This window comes from Aedes albopictus, chromosome 3, assembly GCF_035046485.1.
Source record: "Aedes albopictus strain Foshan chromosome 3, AalbF5, whole genome shotgun sequence".
Taxonomy (NCBI): domain Eukaryota; kingdom Metazoa; phylum Arthropoda; class Insecta; order Diptera; family Culicidae; genus Aedes; species Aedes albopictus.
The window spans coordinates 238,418,754-238,442,648 of NC_085138.1; the positions used below are offsets into that span (position 1 = coordinate 238,418,754).

General features: G+C 39.6%; 2 protein-coding genes across 2 annotated transcripts in view; both read left to right on the forward strand.

Moving 5' to 3' along the window:
* LOC109431254 (allatotropins) overlaps positions 1-7,910 on the forward strand; it is a 106,994-nt gene extending 99,084 nt beyond the window's left edge. Inside the window, exon 4 of the mRNA XM_029868427.2 lies at positions 7,021-7,910. Within this exon, the coding sequence (XP_029724287.1) occupies positions 7,021-7,180 (160 nt within the window). The 3' untranslated portion in view covers positions 7,181-7,910. The remainder of the gene's footprint in view (positions 1-7,020) is intronic.
* A 14,416-nt stretch (positions 7,911-22,326) lies between these two features.
* LOC109431255 (chondroitin proteoglycan-2-like) lies at positions 22,327-23,895 on the forward strand. The gene is made up of 2 exons (XM_019707484.3): positions 22,327-22,480; positions 22,533-23,895. The coding sequence occupies exons 1-2, from the start codon at positions 22,474-22,476 to the stop codon at positions 23,726-23,728; spliced, it is 1,203 nt and encodes a 400-aa protein (XP_019563029.2). The 5' UTR covers positions 22,327-22,473; the 3' UTR covers positions 23,729-23,895.

A 23,895-nucleotide genomic window follows, 5' to 3' on the forward strand; every position in this document is an offset into this window, starting at 1 on the left:
TTCTTAGGACATTTTGACACAACTAGAGAAAAAAGTAAAGAAAATATATTTTACGCTTATAAAATAAGATTTTTATTCGAAAGACCGCTTGTTTTGATACATTTTATACAAATAATTATTCTAGTACATTCTAAATTATATATCAAAAGTTTTAGAAGTGTAGCATATAAAGTTTGTATAAAATATCACTTTCGGGACGAAGCGTGAATAAGTGAAATTTCCATACAAATGGTTCAGCTTTTCCGAGCAGAAGGAAATAACAACTCCATAATAAAATGCGTTATTTTGGCAAAATAACTGAGCAATGAAATCAGTTATTTTCATGTTATTAACATAATATATTATGTTATAAACTTGTCTGTCATAAGCGGCAAAATAACAAAAATCATAACAAAAAAATGTTCGTGGAAGACCAATTTGAAAACATGTTTTGTTGGTTCCAATAACAACTTAATAATAATGAATATAAAAATATTTCAATAACAAATTTTGAACTTTCTATGTTATTGATAATAATTTAAAAACAAAATTGGGTATGATTATAATATACCTGAAATATAATAAGTTACTTTATGCTTAAAATAAGGCATGGTAAATGCCACGAGAGAGATAGAGTACCCCCTCTCTCCACCATAATCGACCCAATTTATTTAATTTCCCCAGAACATTAGTCTAAAGTCTATACAGTCGGGACCCGCTCGTTGAGCCACAACCTCCACCCAACCAACGAATTCGATTCGTTAGTTGGGTGAAGTGACAGCAGCACCAAATTTCTTGAGGGGCGTGCGCATTGTTTTTTTTAACCATGTTTAGGTTGGAAGTAAAAAGTAAAATTTTGTAAATTTTTCAATTTGTTTTACATTCAGAGCAAAACTGATACGTTTTGCAAGATACATAAATGGCCAATGCGAGAATTAATTATCTTCACTCGTTTTTAGTCGGTGAAGTGAATGTTTATGATTATGAAAGCACCCGGACTGAAGTGCAAGTACACAACGCTTTCAATGATCGACAAAATAAAGATTGCCGGTTAAGCGGAAAGGGAAATAACGTCCCGGATACATGCTGCTATACGGCTACAGCATATATGTATATTATGCCAATCAAAATAAAATCTAATTTGACAACTACTTTTACCCGCAGGCAAAACGCGCGAGGTAGTCACCTAAAAAAAGAAGCCTATTTTCAAATTTTAGATGTTTTGCATTTGTTTCAATGTTATTGTATTGTTATTTTTGATAAAGAAATATGAAATAGAAATTCTTTTCGAATATCGGTAAAGTTTAAGAAATCAAAAACTCATTTGCTAGCCCCTCGTAACTATACATTGGTTGTCATTTTCAGTTTGACATTGAATTATAACATCCAGGTGCTTTTTAGTTGGCTGACAGCTCAACTAACGGGGGCCCAACTAAAAATCCACCCAACTATTAAACCCCCAACCAGCGGGTCCCGACTGTAGTATTTTTCTAATAAACCTTTCAATAAGTTCCTCCTGGAATTTTACCAACTGCTCGAAAACATCTTGTAAAATGGCTCGTTGGCGTTGTTGGAATCGTGAAATCATGTTCTTTTGGATACAGGTCGCTCAACTCCGCTGATCAATGTTGACTCTAATATCTATAACACTAAAAATGAGGCTGAGAAGCTGGTATTCTATCAGTTGGAATGTAAGTCCAGAGAGAGAAAGAAGAGGAGAGAGAGAGGTAGGTGAACATATGAGAGATTATGCATAAGCTCCCCATCACGGAATGCTGAAAACAACGTAAATCTAATGATGTAGTTTCAATTTCAAAACTTGTTATCGTTGTGGTATTGATGATTATATATTTATGCACACTCTATAGTTCAATAATAACTAAATTTGTTTTACAACAAAACATGTTATTTAAATGTTATGTTATGAATGTATACCAATAGTGTGCTCATAACAAAATAAAATTGCCCAACAAAAGATATTATGAAAAAGTAATGCATTAATAAGATAATGATAACAAACCAAGATATAAAAACAGGCTTTGTTATTTCGTAGTTATTAATTTGATATTCACCTCTGCTCGGGTTGGCTCTCCAGAAATCTTAGATTGCTCAACAAAACAACAATTTATTTTTAAATTGGAAATGAAAAATATGCGACAGATAAAACTTCTTCATGTTTTATGGCTTTTGTCCACTTTTTATGTACCTTGTTGTGGTAAACCCCACAGGCAACGTAAACGAAAGTTCATTTGCACACATTTATGTATAAGTAATGGCTGAACTATTGAAACAGTTTACATAACATAAAACAAAGTCTAAACAGATGGACAAATATGCAAAACTGTTACTGTTGGCGCGGATTCCAACAGTTCTGGTATTGCAAGGGCTGATTTCCGCAATTATAATCATCGTCAAATGAAACACGAGAACAGGTGTAATGTTAAGGTACAAGGGATAGACAAAATGATCGGGACAGGCAAAATTTTCACGTTTCAAAAAATGTTCAACTAGCTGTAGCTGTCCGAAAAGTGCATCAAATATTCTCAAATTTTTACTGTAAGTTCACCAACTAGTTGTGTATCAGTAGTCCAAATTTGGGAGAGATCGGCCCATTTTCCACGAAGTTATAAAGATTCTAGGAAAAGGTAAAATTATCCGATAGTCAACTTTGAGCTGTCATATCTCCGGATTCAATGAACCGAATGCAATGAAATTTTGACCATTTATGACTTGTATAATGATCTATGAAAAACCGTTGACGCAACTTAAAATTCTCAACACGGAAGAAAATTATAACGATAAGACTATTTTTCTAACAAAACACCAAATTTCCAAAACTTCAACATCGTTTCAAAATTCAAGATGCAAATTATAGTTCATTTAATTTCCCTCTAATTGACTTATATATAAATGTGTTTTGAAGGAAAGTAACAACATAACCGCCAATAAATTGAAAAAGTAATGGAATACATCTTAAGAATAGACCAATTTGCTAAAAAATCGTGAAAAAAATAAAATCGCTATAACTTTTTCACTTGTTAAAAATTTCATGTTTAGTTACATGTTTTTCAGAGCTCATTATATAAGTCATGAATGGTGAAACTTTTATTGCAATCGGTTCATTGAATCCGGAGATGTAGCAGCTCAAAGTTGGCCATCGGATAATTTTACCTTTTTCAAGAATCTTTATAACTTCGTGGAAAACGGGCCGATCTTGGATGTTTCCATAATTGAATAATACCTCAAGCAGTCCTCAACACCAAACCAATAACTCGTTGAGGTATTTTTCCAATACCTGCAAAACACCAAAATAAGTTATTTTCAATACCTGGGTAACCGATCAATAAATTGTCTTGTTATGATACCTAACTTTGGTATGCTGCAGATATGTGCCAGTTATTCGTTCCTGCTCGGGTAGCTGATCTTGCGATACTGGATTAGGTACATTGTGATGTACCTAGTTGCTCCGTTGAGATAAAAATTTTCAAAAATTCACACAAGTATAGCTTTGCATAGTTGATGAAAATGTACGAAAAACTTGAGGGATTGTGATCTTCTCACATAATAATGGCACTTTGAAATTAGGTGGCACTTCGTAGAAAAATCTGTAAAATCATAGTTCTCTTTGGGCAACCAAAGGTTTCTTCAAAACGGTAGTCAAAATTTACATCAGTGGCACCAAATGTTCGTAAAAGATATCCTAGCGTAATTTGCCAATTGTTGAACGATTAGTACTGGCATTTTGGTTTTCGTTTTTTTTTCGTGCAAGATTCCACTAAATTTGAAAAATATCCAGTGAATGTCTAGATCTACTTATTCCTTATACTGCCCATTGAATTTGTATTCCCTTAAATTCCATTTTCTAAGAGAAAACAGTACATTTGTATGGAAAGTCTGTAACCCAAATGTTGGACGCTTCCTCAAGCTAGTTCATGCTAATGTTGGACGATTCTCGCTAATTGTTGAACGGTTCAAGATTTGCTCGTAATTGATGACGTATAACCCGACATAAACCTATCATTCACCTCTTTTTATTTTGGGCACCAAACCCAACATAGACCCAACAGTTATCCGATGTGGGTCCAGCAGTAGTGGTCCAACATTTGATAAAATTTGGCCCGACTTTGACCTGACATCCGATATTTTTTCACTGTGGCGGAATTTTTTCAGGGTTTATCGTGTTTTGTGCCCAGCTAGTCCCAGCTAGTGACAATTCATTTAACAAACAAGGGATCGTTCATTTGAAGAGAGCTCTAGTGGACTGAAATCGTTTTAAACATGACTAGATACAAAAATGGCTGAAAAGATATGGTTAGAAGCGAAACGATAGAAGAAAAGTACGCCTTGAAAAGCCCCTGAAACACTCCTGGAAACCCATGGGACCCACTCAATCCCCAAGAATACTCATGGAACGACGCTGAAATCCCTTGAAAATCCGTGGGTTGCTCCTGAACCTCCTGGAACGCCTTGAAATACTCCTGGGACCCCTTAACACTCTGAATCCCTCTTGAACACCTCTGGAACGCCATTGAAACCCATTGAAAACCACTGGAACCTTCATGAAGCCCGATGGAACACCCCTGGATCATCCCTGGAATGCCCTTGAAACCCCATGAACTTCACGGTTAGGTAAAGTGAAAAAAAAATCTGGCAGTGATGCTAACTTCCTAGGTTATGCCAGTGTTCAACAATTGGATCATAGATGCATAATGATAGTGTGATAAGATAAATATTTTTTTTTTTTGAAATTAATTTACAATGAAAATGTGATTTTAAACAATGTTAAACTGTTAAGGACATCCTTCCAACTCTTGTAACTATGGTATGCCTTTGATATTTATGGTCGATTTGCCCGCAAAGCTTATTACGTAACAGTGATTTCTTAAAATTGATCTAAAGAATTGTGCAGTTTTCGTGTCATCAGCGGTACAAAATTATCAATCAATACATATTTTTAACGTAAAATATGTATAACTTTGTGACTTAATTGGAGCAATATCGTGACACACATGTATATGCATCTACATCATACGTTTACGTTGAGCAAAAATTACTTAAGAAAGATTTATAATAAAATATTCAAAAACTGTTCGAAATTTGGGTAGTGTTCAACAATTAGCGAATTACCCTAGTTCATTTGCATATATAATAGGGATAATGATATCTCGTTTTAATATGAATCTACGAAGACGATTAGCATGATATAATTATAAGTCGAAAGTTACTGTTTTCCGGAAATCGGGTAACATGAATCCTTTTTTCTCACAAGTTTGTCAATGATTTCAAAGTATGCATTAGCAAGAAATAGTGAAAACAATATTATATGCAACTAAATATGTAATAGTTTTCATAGAAAAAATCTTTAAAACGGTAAAAATACCGAATACTATGTGAAAAAAATGTTTTTGACTACTGTGGCTAGAATCCTTACTCACTTCAATAAAACTGCCTTCAGTGACCTGTACTATTTTTTCTACCGTAAGCAATAGATGCTGTTTGTAATAAAAATAACAATCAAATGTTTTATGTTTTGCTTATACATTTTTATAGCTCACTTCGAAAAAAGTCTTTTTATTTTAATGCATACGTTTTTCACTGCCTTACACGTCGGCGAAGAGAAAGATTCAAAGAACCACCACGCTGCTGAATCATCGTTTCACACTCTCAGTAATAAATTTGATTGCTAATGCTCCCACTTGCTTCTGAAGCAAGGGCGTACAATTTCGTTTCAATGATACACTTTCATGCAACATTTGAATGAGCCACTTCAAGTGTTTCATGCATTTTTCTAATGACTCGGTCGTTAAAAAAAACTTTTCCACTCATCGTAGCACTCGGTAGTCTCCCACCCGGTCGCATTGCTTGTGCTTCACCCGTCAGAGCATTAGTGTCCCACTGGTGCGCGCTAGTCTCTCAATGGTTACGGGCGCCGGTTAATTGGATTTAAGTGGTCGAATTTGTTATCCTCTTTCATAAAACATAATTATCATTCTATTGGCGCGCACCACTATTTAAAAATGTGGTTTAAATAGTGTTTTTAGCATGTTGATGTATTTCAATGACTCATAAATGAAGAGAAAATCCAAGTGTATCATCCCATGTTTCATACACACTTGTTTCTGTAGCAGCAACGAACGAGTGTGTTGCTGGGTGAGAGATGAAGCATCACAGCAGTCCGTTCGCATGGGAAACGATTTACTACAGTCGTCGTACGTCATGTTTTCCTTTCGAAATTGCACGACCCTGTTCTGAAGTGTGTTAACCAATGAAGGCAAATAGCGAACGCTCTTGGTTGAAAAGCGCTCAATAAGATGAGTGGAAATAGGCTGTACAGACAGAGTGGAAAATGCAGAAGAAAAAAGAGTCTACCGCAAAAAAAAAACGACAGCACGAAGCATGGATCAGAACGGTATGCGAAGGTTCATGCAACTGTCAATGGTGCGTGTCATGAGACTGCGCCAGTGCCTGCCATGTGGCGGACAAAATGGTGCCAGTCTGGTGGAATAAGCACTCCGAAAGCGTGTTGAATGCTAACACTAGAATGTACACAGTAGAAGGGTCGATGACGGTTAAGCAGTGAAACCACCAATACTGGTTGAGGTTAAGAAAGTCGCAAACAAACTGTAAAACATCAACCCAGCCAACACACGATCGCATATGCTGTTTTACAGGATGCTAAAGTGGAGGCGATATGCGTAAGCATATGGCCACCACCTAAGCATCCTATTCTGCATCATATACGATTTCGTGTTGGCTGGGAAGGCTGTTAGGGAGGATGAGTTCACGGTCGAGCTTATTATAAGCACAGAAGCGAGCAGGTCCACCAATCAATCTTCCATATTTTTACATGGGACACACACAATTATAAGGACAGGCAGAAATTCAAAATTTTAAGCTGTAAAAAAAATCGCAATTTCGGACAAAATTTCTGACACAGCAATTCTCTTTTACTGCCAAAACTCCGGGATAAAATGTTTATAACTAAAAATATGTTGTTCTTTTTCTTAGCTTTTACTCATGCTTCGTTTATCCGTTTTTCAGCTTCCCCTTGGACTGGTTCGTCAGCGAAATGTCTTCAAATCCTGCCCTGGCGAGGACAATCCTGCAACGTTTCGTGGACAGCAACAGAGACGGACTGGTAACAACGAATGAGTTGCTCAGCTCCCCGTCCAGTGCTGGTGATAGCAACGACCTGTTCTAAGACTATCCATTACCATTCCAAACAAATTGCAATCCTTTAAGCAGCCACCCTCCAATCCCACCGATGATGTATTTTAAACAGATTCTCACACAATCGAATCGAATCAAAATTACCCGAAAACTCTTTCGACATCGCTTAGTACTTGTTAAGCGTTGAACGATGAAACCAGAGAGGAAGTCTTGTAAATTACAGATATAAACGTAAATGTTAGCTCTTCTCTTTAAAGATTGGTTCTTCAATTGCGGAGGTTGTTACTCCGCGATACGTTAGGCACTGTAGCATTAGAAACAGAAATAAAAACTGTTGATTTGTGATGTTGCTTAGTTTATATGTAGCAATATGATGTATTGATTTAGTTTATGAGTTGCGGTTCATACCAGAATGGCATGGGAAGAATGCTGAATACGACTGATAGGTCCAAAGAGACGGAAATCTTGAAATAATCAACGAAGGCTGGAAGTTGTGTTATTTTTGGGGTTCCGTACGAGCATGAAGCAAAATGGTGTTTTAGACAGTCAGCTACACGCAAAAAAGATGACATTATTTAATAGGCACGTTAAAATGGAACATCATTAGTTCTGGATAATTGTGAAAAATGAGAGAAAGCTACCTTACTAACGAAAAGATATCAAACCAAAGCACTGTATTATACATAATTAAACTGCAGAGAAGTTATATTGTGCAAGGAAAACTTACAAAATGCAATAGAAAAATAAAACTTGAAAACTAGTGTACAAGCGATATTTCTATGCGTGAAAACTTTATCCATGTCTTGAGAGCAGGGCTATCTCGCCGCAGCTTGGGTTGCCTTGCAGGGCACAAGCAGTTGTTGGCCAACCAAATGAGAGCGGCTTCATTTTCTAATCTACATCAGCTACGTTGTACCTATTGCTAGAAAATGAGGCTTCCATAGGAGAGCCATGTAACTAAATCCGATGCAAATTCACTACGAAATGAGCTGGCTGCACGGGGTGAAAATTAGTTGAAAATAAAAGTCCTCACAAGGGAAAGTAAGTATCTTGGCGTATAATGTACGGGATTTTACGATTTCTTCACAACCAAATGCAATCAGTCTCAACGCTTACGCAGATGTAAAGAACTGTAGATAAATTGAAGCAAAAAAAGGTCCTTGGAAGTAATCGTCAGTCAGTTGTATAATTCAAACAAAATTTATTGGCAATAGCTTTAAGCATTCGACCAGTACAACTTCAAGTTGTCGTTGGCTGCAGAAGATAAAGATAAGCAAAAAACTTCGGCGACCACGACCATCTTCCTTACTCTTGTGGAGACAAAATTTCAATTCAGCGAAACACTTCTGTATGGACATCTTGCTATGATGAGTTACGATGATGATAAACTTTTTGTGCTGCGTTTTTTGAGCGTATACATGGCAATGTAAAATATGAGCCAAGTCGAACTTGCAATTGCGGTATGAGAATAGGGACCAGTGCAAAATTTAGTGGATGTATCGATATGATGAATTTTATTTTATTTTGGTTAGGGCATGAATTATACTTGACTGTACGTCTATTCTTTGGGGTTAAAGTAATGCCAAGAAATATTCAGGAGCTGTTAATTCACCTCATTTTTTTGCTTCTCTTGAAGTAAGGTTGGGCAATTGGACATACATCTCCTGATTTGCAAACCTGGGCGTCTGTTCTCAATATCGAAAGCGGTTGATCAACGTCCAGTTTACAATGGAGGTCTTGTTCTGGAAAGATTCTACCCACAATACCCCTCGTATGTACATCTCAAATGATCCAATCAACGCAGTTTATGATCGCTACCTGATACTGTCAGAGCAAGATTGACAAACGTAGATGTTACGTAGATAACAATAGGTATGAACTGAATCAAACCATATGTGCATTAAAAGTGAATTACATCTTGTATAATTTTGGTAGGATTATCGAGATAATTAAAAATGAATTTGTTTATTAATCCGCAATTTATTATAGATTTATTACGATAATTGCTTAACCAAACGTTCATCTGTGGTGAATTGAATCACTAGTGGAGACAAATTGTAAGCCAAAGTTTTCCATAAATACTGTAACCTCTAATAAATACACGTAATTACAGCTTCGAGCTACTCACAACACATAAACGAGTTGCTATCCAGAAGTTCCGAAAACTAGCTTCTCCACAGGACTCTAAGCTCAACTGTGAATCAGGGTCCTTCGCAAGGTAGGGGGTTCCTTATCCGGACCTGCGACCTAATCGTAAAAAAGATTGAAACTGGAATTCAGCAAACCCTATCCCCAGTCCAATGATAACGACCTCAGTGAACGAAACAACGAAACCCGGTACGTGGAACTGCTGTTAAGCACGGCTAGCCTACTCAGGCTGCTTACTCAGGCTGAATCACTTACCTTTGTCCAACGGAGCAACCAACGCACCGTTATTTCGGGTGAAATTGATCACTTTTCGCAGTTTTTTGCGCCTTTTTTTTAATAATCGATTTAGTTAAACTCAATGCTTTAAAACAAGTACGACCACGGTTTCCATCAGTCAACGAGGTTGAAACTTTATCTGCAAATTGTTTTATTATAATAAATATCATTTAAACTAAAAAATCAAAACAAATACTATATGGGTGAAATTGATCAGTCAGTGAAGCGCCTTTTTAAGTGCTGAAAATATTTTCCACCTGAATTAAGCACCCCAGAATGCGAAAAGCTTTGCAAAACTTTTACAGGTTTACTAAATCTTTAGTTATTTAAATTTAAAGTTTAATAAATCCTAATAAAACGCCTGAAAGTATGCAATTTCCTTACTGAATATGTGATTAATTACGAAAATTAAGTTGTTATTGTTGAATATTTAAAGAGGTTTTGATGACGAAATCGGGCTAAGAGTACACTTAGCAGCTAGAAACATTCATTCGAATATTCAAGACTTGTGCCGTACAGATCCGGTAACAAAAGTTTGAAAGTGTCTTTGATATGCGCCCAACACGCAGTATCGGAAAATATTGAATTTAATACAGAAACATGTGACTAATTGTCTGTGAAACATGTAAACTTATCATTCAATCACCCTTGATCCAGTGATTGTCGTTTTTCACACAATATTTTAAGTTTAAAACGATATTTTTGACAAATAAAAATGGCCCTCACTCTATCAATATCACCCGAAATCACGGTACTTGGTCTGTACGAATGAAACCAAGGACATTGTCTTTGAAATGACGTGGTACAAAACAACACAAATAAGGTTGAACATCAAGGGCCGATTCTTCAACTTCAGTGCACAGCCCATACTCCGGAAGCACTGATGATGACGAGGTCGCATTTAACGCGCAACTCGAACGCGAGTACGATCGCTGCCCAAGCCACGACGTCAAGATCATCATAGGAGATGTAAACGCTCAGGTAGGCCAGGAGGAGGAATTCAGACCGACGAATGGTAAGTTCAGCGCCCACCAGCAGACGAACGAAAACGGCCTACGACTCATTGATTTCGCCGCCGCCAAAAATATGGCCATACGTAGCACCTTTTTCCAACACAGCCTCCCTTATCGTTACACCTGGAGATCATCACAGCAGACAGAATCTCAAATCGACCACGTTCTGATTGACAGGCGACACTTCTCCGACATTATCAACGTTAGGACCTATCGTGGTGCCTCTATGTTGGCCGACCACTACCTGGTGATGGTCAAACTGCGCCCAAAACTCTCCGTCATCTACAATGTACGGTACCGGCGGCCGCCACGGTACAACCTAGAGCGGCTGAAACAACCGGATGTCGCCTCAGCATACACGCAGAATCTCGAGGCAGCGTTGCCAGACGAGGGCGAGATCGATGAGGCCCCTCTAGAGGACTGCTGAAGTACAGTGAAAGCAACCATCAACGACGCAGCTGAGAGCGCCATCGGGTACGTGGAACGGATTCAACGGAACGAATGGTTCGACGAAGAGTTTGGAGAATGAGAGAATGAGCAGAACGGTTTGGAGGAGAAGGACGCAGCGAGGGCAGTAATGCTGCATCATGGGACCCGACAGAACGTGAAACGTTACAAACAGAAGCGGAAGCAGCAGACCCGCCTCTTCCGGAAAAAAAAGCGCCACCTGGAAGAAGCGGAATGCGCAGAGATGGAACTGCTGTGCCGTTCCCAAGAGACACGGAAGAAGCTCAACGCATCCCGCAACGGCTTCGTGCCGCGAGCCGAAATATGCAGGGATAAAGACGGAGGCCTCTTGATGGACGGACGTGAGGTGATCGAAAGGTGGAAGCAGCACTTCGATCAGCACCTGAAGGGCGTGGTGAACGTAGGCACGGAAGCCCACGGCAGCAGAGGAAACGACGACGCCAGTGCAGCGGAGGACGGAAATGAACCAACTCCCACGCTGAGGGAAGTTAAGGATGCCCTTCACCAGCTCAAAACCAACAAAGCAGCTGGTAAGGATGGTATCGCAGCTGAACTCATCAAGATGGGCCCAGAAAAGTTGGCCACCTGTCTGCATCGGCTGATAGTCAGGATCTGGGAAACCGAACAGCTACCGGAGGAGTGGAAGGAAGGGGTTATCAGCCCCATTCACAAGAAAGGCGACCATTTGGAATGTGAGAACTTCAGGGCGATCACTATTTTGAATGCTGACCACAAACTGCTATCCCAGATCATCCTCCGTCGTCTGTCATCTAAAACGAATGAGTTCGTGGGAAGTTATCAGGCCGGCTTCATCGACGGCCGGTCGACAACGGATCAGTTCTTCACCGTACGGCAAATCCTCCAGAAATGCCGTGAATACCAGGTCCCAACGCATCACTTATTCATCGACTTCAAGGCGGCATACGACAGTAGTGACCGCGCAGAGCTATGAAAAATCATGGACGAAAACAGATGTTTAGAAGTAATTACAACACCTACCACCTAGATCCGCCTGCCCAATACGATCCACCAACAGGAGGAGAAAATCGGGCGCTGGTTCGACACACGCAGACTGGGAGACACTGCGATGAAAAGGTCCTCCGTCGAGGAGCTGGGGAACCGTGCTGTGGATATTCCGGAACGTGGATGCGTTGAAAATCAATGGAACGCCGCCATTAAGAACGTTTTCATCGCCACCGGTGAGAATAATTTGGGTGAGCTACGTACCCGGAGAAAGCAATGGATCACAGATGATACCTGAAGGAAGATAGAGGACCCAAGTAACAAAATTAATTTTATAATTTGAAGTATTCTTCAACACCTGTTCTTTAAAACCATGCATAAACCAAATTGCTCTGCAAAACGACATCAACTCAACCATAAACCCGCCATAAGACCAAAGAGGCCCATCCTAAGATGCTATTGGAGAGTTGTTTTTAAATTTCTCTTAAAACTTGTTGTACTTCCCAAGTTGTCCTCAAGGCGAGTTGCTCTCTCCTTGTAGAATTCTTCAAGTGCACGATAAAACGATAATAAATTTGTCAGTGTTGTTGCTGTTGCAGCTTTTATGTCGACAGAAAAGTTTGACGAAATAAATTGAAATTAAAAACACAATGAAAATGGCACATTATTGTAATCAAGATTAATTTATTACACAAATTGGAAATATTTCCGTGGTGTAGGATGCCAAATGCCAAGCAAAATTCGTCGTATATATGTTGCAAGATACTTCCAAAAATTGCAACGCGCTTCCATTATAACGCATGAGCATGAGCATAGATGACCGCACAATTCGTAGTTGCTACTCCGTGATTGACCAGAGCAATCGAAATTGCACAAGGAACCAATGAATAGGGCTTGGGACTAGCTTACCTTTCTCAATGTACACAGGTCGAGAGCTCTCAACTTTAATAAGGTCAATAACGGCGCCGGCCACGTCCTTACGGTCATCGAGGATGGAAGGGAATGTTAGTAAGACAAACGTTGTTATAAAGACCGCGACTCGCTGCATCTCCACGTTTGTCTCAGGAAGGAATTTTTTGTTAGTAGGGTAAGGTACATTGTCAGTCCGGGAGTCACCTATGGTTGGTGATATGATTTGACAATGGATCAATATACACAAACCGCCGTTAACAACCGACCACTTTTCGACGCAAGAACTAGCCAAAAAGAAAATTCTATCGCGCGTCTCCACTCCACTAGGGAGCAGAAACCTTTAGTCTATTCCACACAGAAATACACTAAACGCGACTCACTTGTCGGCGCCCGGATTTTTTCTCGACCGGCGAACCCGAACATTTTTCACTCTGTGTAAATGCAAAAAATGAAAGAAAATATTTATTATCAACTAAAAGTGTTTTGGAAACTAGCGCCGAAGGGAAGCGAAAAATTCAGAACCGACTCAACCACGGCGCGCGCACACTCGTCCCGTCGTTGGAGCCCCGCAGAGAGAAGAGAAAAAAAAATCGTAAAAATCCAGCAAAGCCAGCGCGCGAAACTTTGCTGCTGCCGAACTACCGCAACGCGCTTCCATTATAACGCACTAAAAATAAAATATTGAAAAATATTATTCCTGATCTTGCGAACATTGCTCATGATGGCTTCCATTGAAGTCTAGGCCGGTGGTCGGTCCATCATCGATGGTTTTAATCAACATCACCATAAGATCGTCTTAAATTTCTTTCAACTCATGCCAGAGCTAAAAGCATAACTCAAGAATACTATTATTTATAACGTTCTCAATACAGCCTGGTTGGCCTCCATCAAGAACGTCTTAAATTTATTTCACCTTATGCAAGGGTACTCAAGACTACTCAGGTTTATAACGTTCTTGATGTAGGTTTATGCAAACTCCGCCGAGAACGTCATAAATCATGTACGCCAAATAGTAAACAAACAATAAATTATCACACCGCGGTGGATTTTGTGACTCTCGTCTGATGAATTTAATTATCAGACCGGTACCGTTACCAACCAGGCAGACCTTTTTCGATAACCGGCCTTGATGCGGTGCAGTGCCTAATTCCTCCGGTCAGCACTTCCATCAGGTAAGTAGTTGTTGATTTTGAAGATCGATGATTGGAAATCCGATTGCACGATAATCGACGTCCTGGATGACCATACCCACCTCATTTCGGATGCTGAAACCGGAGGAACTTGGCACTGCACCGCACCGCGTCGCGGTTGGGTTTCCGGGTAGGTGTCCTTGATTGGCAGCAATAATGGAACGATGAGAATCAAAATCTAATGCTTGAGTTTTATCTTGTATTTTTCATGTACCAAACTGTTCTTATGCGAGAACAGTTGCTCTTGATCAAGAACGGATGATTGAAGATAGCTACAAGAACCTAATAAAACTGAAAATAAATTCAACAGTTCTTGTTGTGTTTATGGTTTTATGAGCTGAACCTCAAGTATTCTTGGAGGTGTTTTTAAAACCACATATTGACGAAGAATAGTTGTGCTCAGCTGAAACTCCGATAAGATCAACTAGAATATGCAATGTTCCGATAAAACTATCATAAAAACAAATAAAACCAAATAAAACCACGTGGTTTTTTTTATTTGGTATTCTATTTTTCCTGTCTGTTCCAAAAGCATAAAATCAGTTTTTATTCGACTGACTAGGTTGATTTTTCCTGTTCACAGCATGAAAAATTGTGATGTCCATTTAAAGTCCGTACAAACAAACCACCTGTATCTTAAGAAAAACAAAATAACATAGGGAAAGGTCGAGCACTGAGAATAAAGACATTTAGTGCAGTTTAGCCTTCCGTCAGGCGCGCGGTTGGCTACCACCGCTAGTACCACGCTGATGCAGAGTACAAAAAGCGAGTTTTTTTTAAGTATTGTACAAAATACAGAAAAATGACAAAATTCTGAAAAACTTTTACTTTAATTTTGCATACCTTTCCGTTTTTTTTTCTTAAGAATATTTGGAAGTTGCATAATCCCAGCTAATCTAAGTACATGTTCACAAGTACATGTTCAGCCTGAAACCACGCAAGACCACAGTGGGGGAGGGGAGAGGGGGGGTCTAAAATCTAGGAAAAAATGACCACGTGGTTTATGGACAGCCCCATATCAGCTGAGATGCTCAAAGCTGGCCCTTAACCCGTATCGGCCTGAGTCAGCGCATATGAACTAAAAATGTCGCCGTTCAGCAAATACACAACGGATTTGAATAATTTTTTGACAGTTCACTCGTTCATATGTCTAGTTTGTAAAAGTGGACAGAGAACGTCGGAATGGTCCCTATGGCCGGAGTTATTCCGGTGGGTCACTGGGTCAGAATCGTATAAAAAGGGCTGTTTTTCGGTACAACGAGTGTTTTCCATTATGATTCGCTATTAAACTCACTCTATTTTCACTAAAATTTATACCTCTGCAACCAAACATTGTTTCCACACAGTTTTTGACCGTTTAGAAACTACCGGATGTGGCCACCGGACATAATCTCCGGAGGAACCTGCCACATACTGTATACTGGGGTACACAACCGTAACCCATTTTTTGCAGCTCTATGTATTGACTTTAGCGGTATAGCGTCTTAGAAGATTTTGTTCTATATACTAAACTCTTTTTTTTGGGATTTTCACTTTTGTGATTAATCCACCTAAAAGTGCGACAGAAAATCACTTTTTTCAAAAATGAAGATAGAGTGTTGGAGTCTTCTGCAAAGTTGTAGAAAAATGTATTGTTGGAAAGTTTGCTTAACAAACTATCACCTTATTTGCTAAATTATAAGAGATATGCGTCGTTTTTTGTGAACGACCCCTCAAAAGTTTTTTCGTTAAATCTTTTTCTGGGGATTTTTGGTAATTTTCGTTTGTTCTACAAAGTTGTTCTTTGTTATGAAATACACCTCCTTCTGCTTTTTTATCATTGGAATAACGCTCCAGGTGGAACAGAGCCTGCATCTCAACAAGAAAACGTAAATAGATTTTCTTAATGAGTGCTTGGAGAAATCCCTGGTGGAATCATGGAACGAATATTATAGAAATACCTGGAATGATAATAGGTCTCCTCCAGAATTTATTGAAGGAATTCCCCTTGCAATAACAACAACTATCGAAGGCAGCCTTTTCTTTTTTTTCAGTAATTCTTTTTGATAAATACTAAGAAAAGCGGGATAAGGGAAAGGGCAAGTTCCTTGTCGTGTGTATTTACAACTGAAATTCCTACAAAAGTGCTGCTGTGAATCCTCCAGATAGTTCTTTAAAATTTCTTGCTGTGATTCCTTCATGTATTTCCAGTAGTATTTCAAGAAAAATTCCTAAAGAGAGAAATCTGGAAAAATCATTGGAAATATCTATAGAAATCCTTGGAGAAATCACAGAACGGATTTGTATATGATAACGTGGACATACTTCTGGAGCAATCTCAGTAAGAATTTTAGCATTTCAGCAGGAATTCCTTGAGACGTTATCCAAAGATTTCTTCATTTTCCCAAGAGTTCCTCTTGACATTTTCGGTGGATTTCTCCAAGAGTTCCCTCAAGAATTCCTCTAGGAAATATTCTAGGATACCTACCGTGATTTCTGCATTGATCCATTGTGTGTTGTTCTCAAAGTTCTGTGCCAAAGTTATCCTGAATCGGATACAGGAGAAAATAGACGCGGCTCTCCGGCGGCAGCAAGAGGGTTTCGTGCCGGAAGATCTTGTGTTAACTATATTGTCGCGCTCCGTATTATACTGGAGCAGGTTAACGAATTCCAAGAGTTCCTCTTTTTCGTGTTCATTGAGTACAAAAAAACTTTCGATCATCTGAGCCACGAAAATCGGTGGGGCGCCCTGAGACGCAAAGGAGTTTCGAATAAAATCGTCAACCTCATGGAAGCGCAGTACGAGGCTTTTACATGAAGAGTCCTACGGAGCTTTGTCGGACCCCATCCGGGTAGTTTGTTACTATCACCGCTACTGTTTCTCATCGTAATCCACAAGATCATGGTGGATGCGATTGACCGTGTACCAAATCGTAGGCTAGTTTGGCAGTCCATTGCAATGAAGCATGCTAGGCCAACGACGCTCTAACATGCAGAATAAGCTCGACGACCAGACCGAACGCTCCTCTACGGCGGGTCTACCATCAACGTCAGCAAGACCAAATCCTTGGCTATTAACACGGATCAAGACGGCTAGGACTGCTCTTCCGAATCTACGAAATATATGGAGATCCAATCAGATCAGTCAACGCATCAAAACTCGAATTTTCAATTCCAACGTGAAATCTATGTTGTTGTACGCCAGCGAAACGTGATGCGTGTCAGCAGAGACCATACAAAAGCTACAGATTTCCATCAACCGATGTCTGCGGTTTATTCGTTGATTCGGACCTGGTGGCCTCACAACTGGATTTCGAGTACTGAGCTCCATCGACGATGTCATTGGAAACCGATATCAACGGAAATTCGAGAACGTAATTGGAGGAAGTCGACCACACACCACGAAAGAACGGAGACGAAATCTGCAAGCAAGCGCTGGATTGGAATCCATCAGGACATCGCAGCAGAGACTGACCCAGGGGCCCGTGGCGACGAAGCCACAACAAGGAAATCAAAGAAGGCGAACCTGACCTGGGTCCAGGTCAAGGCTGAAACCAGCAGCAGCCCAGGATGGACGGAGATATTTTACGTTGGCCCTATGTACCCCCAGAGGTGCTCAGGATACATGAGTGAGTGAGTGATTCCTTCTGTTCCTTCTGTGATTGCTACAGGGATGTTTAAAAGGTACCTCCAAAAATTCACCATGGAGATTACTCAAGAATGCGTGCTGAGTTTCCGCCAAGATTACTACATATGATTCCTACAGGATTTTTTTTCGAAATTATCAAATAATTTCTTCACAAACTCACCCAGGGTTTTTTTTTGCCGAATTCACCTAGTGATTTTTTTTTCTGAATTTCTCTTCGTATTCTGGAAATCCTCTTCAAATTTCTTTGAGAATTTATGTTGAAAGTGGTCCTGAAATGATACTGTGGTTTTTCCAGGCTTTCGTGGAGGGAATCCTACAAGAAGTGTTGCTGGAATTCTTCAAGCTAATCCTGCTAGAAATACAAGAGCAAAAACTGAAGGAATACCATCTAGAAGTGCTTGAGAATTCTCAGCAAGAATACTTGGAAAAATCCTGGTAGAAGTTCATGAATGAATCCAGGCAGGAATTACTAAGGTTATTCCGATAGAAATTATTGGAGGAATCCTTGGGAAAATCCCTAAAAGGATGACCGGAGCAATTTGCGGAGAAATCCTAGGAGAAATTCATGGAGAAATTCCAGAATTTTCTAGGAGAACCCATCAGACATTTCTAGAGGAATTTCAAGAGGATTTCTCAAAAGATTTGGGAAGCCTGCTGGGATGTCTCAGAAAACTTTTCCTGGGATTCCTAAAGGGAATCTCTTGTAATTCTTCCAGAAATTTCTGCTATGAATACTTCAGAGAATTTGTGAAAGATAACTCTTGGATTTTCTTATTGTATTCTAGTCGTTACTGCTGAGATTCCTTCAGGAACTCCCACTGATTTTTTTCGAATTGTTTAGAAATTTCATGCATTTTCAGCATCTCCAATTATTACTGTTGAGAATCTTCCAGGAATTCCTGGATGATTTCTTGCAGGTGGGAAACTTAGAAAAAATCCTGAAGGATTCTAGCCTGAAATGTATAGAAGAATCCCAGCAGCAGTCCAGCATCAAACCCAGCAGTAGTTCCCAAAATAATCTGAAGAGGATTCCTAGTAGGAGTACTTAGTTTCTAAAGAAATCCATACTGGTATCGTTGGAGGAATCCCAGCAAGATTTTTAGTGAAAATGCCAGAAGAGTTTTTGGAAGTATCCTTGCAAAAATTGCAGGAGCAATATGAAGAATAAATTATAAAGGAATCATTGGAACTACAGGCGGAACTTATGAAGGAATTTCGAGAGCAATTTCTGTAAGTATCTATAGAGAAATCACTGGAAGAACTATTGCAGGATTTTTTAGAAAAATCCGTGGAGGAATTCATGAAAAAATACTTGGATAAATCACTTGACAAATCACAGGAAGAATTCCTGGAGGAACTTCAAGGGGACTCGCTGGAAGAATCCTGGATCCAAGAGAAATTTATGAAAACATTGTCTTGGAATTCTTCAACAAATGCCTGATGGGATTATTTTAAATATTCTTGTTGGGATTGCTTCAAAGCGGTCTGCAATAGTTCCTTTACATATCCTTACAAGGATTCCTCCAGAGATTTATCTAAGGGGTCCTATAGAAAATCCTCTTGCAATATCTTGCTCTTGCTATGTCTTAGAATAGCAACAGATATTACTACTAGGACTTCTCCAGAAATTACTGCTGGGGGTTTTCAAGCATTTTCAGCTGAAAGTACTCCAGTACTCCAGGATGATCTGCAGCGAGAGATACCTTCGTAATCCCAGCAAAAGTTCCTGATGGTTTCTACCAGAAATTTATAAATAAATCCCAGCAATATTCCTGAAGTAATTCCAGTAAGAATTTTTGAAAAAACGTCAAGGTGATTCCCAATAGGAATTACTGGGAAGCAGTAAATTTCGAAGGAATCTCAGCTGTAAATACTAGCGGTGACATGCCTTCACTCTCCTAAATAAGCACAAGCGAGAGACAGATGGAAGAGGGGGGTTAGCCCTCTCCTTCATCCCGCTTTTCTTAGTATTTATCAAAAAGAATTACTGAAAAAAAAAGAAAAGGCTGCCTTCGATAGTTGTTGTTATTGCAAGGGGAATTCCTTCAATAAATTCTGGAGGAGACCTATTATCATTCCAGGTATTTCTATAATATTCGTTCCATGATTCCACCAGGGATTTCTCCAAGCACTCATTAAGAAAATCTATTTACGTTTTCTTGTTGAGATGCAGGCTCTGTTCCACCTGGAGCGTTATTCCAATGATAAAAAAGCAGAAGGAGGTGTATTTCATAACAAAGAACAACTTTGTAGAACAAACGAAAATTACCAAAAATCCCCAGAAAAAGATTTAACGAAAAAACTTTTGAGGGGTCGTTCACAAAAAACGACGCATATCTCTTATAATTTAGCAAATAAGGTGATAGTTTGTTAAGCAAACTTTCCAACAATACATTTTTCTACAACTTTGCAGAAGACTCCAACACTCTATCTTCATTTTTGAAAAAAGTGATTTTCTGTCGCACTTTTAGGTGGATTAATCACAAAAGTGAAAATCCCAAAATAAAGAGTTTAGTATATAGAACAAAATCTTCTAAGACGCTATACCGCTAAAGTCAATACATAGAGCTGCAAAAAATGGGTTACGGTTGTGTACCCCAGTATACAGTATGTGGCAGGTTCCTCCGGAGATTATGTCCGGTGGCCACATCCGGTAGTTTCTAAACGGTCAAAAACTGTGTGGAAACAATGTTTGGTTGCAGAGGTATAAATTTTAGTGAAAATAGAGTGAGTTTAATAGCGAATCATAATGGAAAACACTCGTTGTACCGAAAAACAGCCCTTTTTATACGATTCTGACCCAGTGACCCACCGGAATAACTCCGGCCATAGGGACCATTCCGACGTTCTCTGTCCACTTTTACAAACTAGACATATGAACGAGTGAACTTTCAAAAAATTATTCAAATCCGTTGTGTATTTGCTGAACGGCGACATTTTTAGTTCATATGCGCTGACTCAGGCCGATACGGGTTAACCGGATACAGGAGAAGATTGACGCTACTCTTGGGCGGCAGCAAGCAGGAATCCGTTCCGGACGCTCCTGTGTGGACCATATTGTCACGCTCCGTATCATCTTGGAGCAAATCAATGAATTAGCATCTTCCAACCAAGGATCTCTCAACCTGCTGTTCATTTATTACGCGCAACTGATCGGCCCCATGCATCACCATGGATGCTCAGGACTGAAAGCTGTATCTTTTCTTAGAGTGCATCGGAAATTCTCAAATTTTGACTGTTTGTCAACCTATTAGGGTGTTGGTTCCCTTATTAAGCATGTGGCTCGCATTTTCATCCTACGAAAAACAAAGGATTGAAGCGCTGTTTGTTTTGTTTCTTATTTTTGTATTTTTTGTTAGAAGTGAGCACGCATGAAACCAAAAAGAACGGAATCATTCGGTGCCTCAATCGCTTGTTTTCGAATAGGATGAATATTGGAGCGTGAGATTACTGATGGCACTCGTACCCTATATGTGCATCATTGGCACAAATTGAATTTTTGAATCGTCATATCTCGGGAACCAGTCTTTAAAACATAGGTATTTTTTGAACATTGAAAAAAGTTATGATGGATTGACACTTTCGGGATATTTCTCGGAATAATGTTTTTTTTTCGATTGATTAAACCAATGTCATTAAATTTCACTTTTGATATCCAAAGATTTTCTACTTCTGTTCTCAAGATACCTATAATAAAATATATATGGACCTATTTGGATTGAAGCATTAACAAATTTAATATTTTTTGTGTGGTATTGTAGATTTGACTTATTCTTCTCTATATGGGTGAAAATGTCAAACCGGTATCAATTTATATGTTGTGAAAATATATATTTTTTTATAACGTCGCATCAAGTATCAATATATTGCTCATAAACGTTCAAAATTAAATTAGGTTCACTGGTTTCCGAGATACAACAATTCAAAAAATAGTTGTCCTAAAAATAGTGTTTTACGAGAACGGTTCTAGATTCGCGAAAGATGAACCAATCAAGCTCAAATTTATACCAATGGTGCACATATAATAGGTTGACAAGCAATCGAAATTTTTTTAATGCACTCCATAAAAAGTTACAGCTTGTTGAACTTGTTTTTGTGAGAGAATAAAAGTTGCCAATCCCATACATTTTGGTCATCCTCTGTATGTACTGGGAAACAAGTATTTGGGACAAATTCCACAGAAACGAGTGCTTTAGTACACATTGTTTTTTCAACGATTTGCACGCATTCATGTCTCGAAGATGTATCATAAATTGTTACATTTCGCAGTTTACTGCTGGCATGATGTTCTACCTACTTCAACAGGCATTTTAACGAGGTTTTCTAATAAAACGGCTTCGTATCTGGAGCTGATGATCTTTAATTTTAATGATGATTCGTTGTACCTTACGCGATAGCACGCTTTTTCATTGTCTACGAATATATCAGAAGGGGTAGTTGTTGACACAGGAAGCGCCTTCCGTAGAAAGATCTGTCGCGGGACAGAAAAGAGTTCATCATCTTAGAATTTACCATTAGTCACCATAGTGAGTAGCACCAAAATGATGCCATCGGTTTCGTCGGGGGAACTTTTTGATCTCTGACGCAGTACCTGATATCCTTGTTGAACATATAAAAGTGATGTGAGTATCATATTTCGATTCAGTGTTGAAATAAGCGCCACGAACGAAACGAATTACACCAGTGAGCAGTTCATTTTCGAGTTATTACTAATTTGGATTCAAAAATGAAGGGTAATTTGAGTTTAAATGTGACAGGAGTTATCATACTGAAATCTTTTCATAGTTTTTACAGCCATCATTCCGTTACTGTTGTCGGTTGGGTCGCTTGCTAATCCCACCTTCCGATTCGAAGATGGGGTCTTAGATTCAAGATGTCCACAATATGATAACCCAATGAATCCTGTCCATTTACCGCATGCCAGAGACTGTGGAAAATTCCTGAAATGTTTCAGCGGTCGTGCGTTCACGATCGACTGTCCTCCGGGTCAAGAGTTCGGCCCGAACATCCAACGTTGTGACTATCCATCGTATGCCCAGTGTCGCTCTGTGCTGGCTCAACCTGATCCGGCTGAATTCCGGTTCGAAGATGGCATTGATGACGCGAGGTGCCCTCGCAATGACGACCCCATGCATCCGCTCCACCTGCCACACCCGACGAGCTGTGAAAAGTTTATGAAGTGCTTCAACGGACTTAGGTTCGAACTGGATTGCCCTCCTGGTCAGCAATGGGCAGCTCATCTGAACCGTTGTGACTTCCCGTCCATTGCCAAGTGTAAACGAGATGCTGCCACTTTTCAAGCGGAGGATCAGGCAGAAGAAGTTGAAGATGTTGAAGTGATCAATGTCGTCGAGGAAGAACAGAGCGACTTGGATGTCAATGTGGAAGGGACTGTTGAAGAAGAACCAGAAGCTGTTGCGGCCCCAATGAAGGCCGAGTTTGTCTACAATGCCGGCGTTCCTGACATTCGGTGCCCACGTACAGACGATCCCTTCCGTCCGATTCATTTGCCGCATGCAACCGATTGCGCAAAGTTCCAGAAATGTTTTGATGGTAGAGCGTACATTTTGAACTGCCCACCTGGTCAAGAATTCGGATCCAAGATCAACCGCTGCGACTATCCACAGTACGCACAATGTGCTCTGCCCAAGCGCAAAAACCTTGCAAAGATGTTGAAAAAGGCGGCGGCTTACGATGATGACTATTACTACTACAGCGATGAACAAGAATTCCCAATGGAATCGTCCGAATGGACTGATGAGCAGCGGGAAATGATCGTGGGAGTTCTGGACATTCGCTGTCCCACAGTCGATGATGACAACAATCCCGTTCATCTGACGCATCCGAAAGATTGTGGAAAGTTCTACAAGTGCTACGATGGCCGTGCTTTCCTGATCGCGTGTCCGGCAGGACAGCACTGGAGTGTGCGGTACGATCGTTGCGATTATCCAAAGGTGGCGAAGTGCACAATTCGTCCGTAAAGTAAAACCCGGCATCGGTTTTAACTGACGGTGCTTAGACTAAATGGTCTAGTGTTTGTATTTATTTGCAGTATGAATTAGTAATAAAACGGAAGGGCATCGCAAACAGCTTTATTTCTTATCCATCTAATCATTTCATCGTGAATAAATTATAGTATTTTAACAAA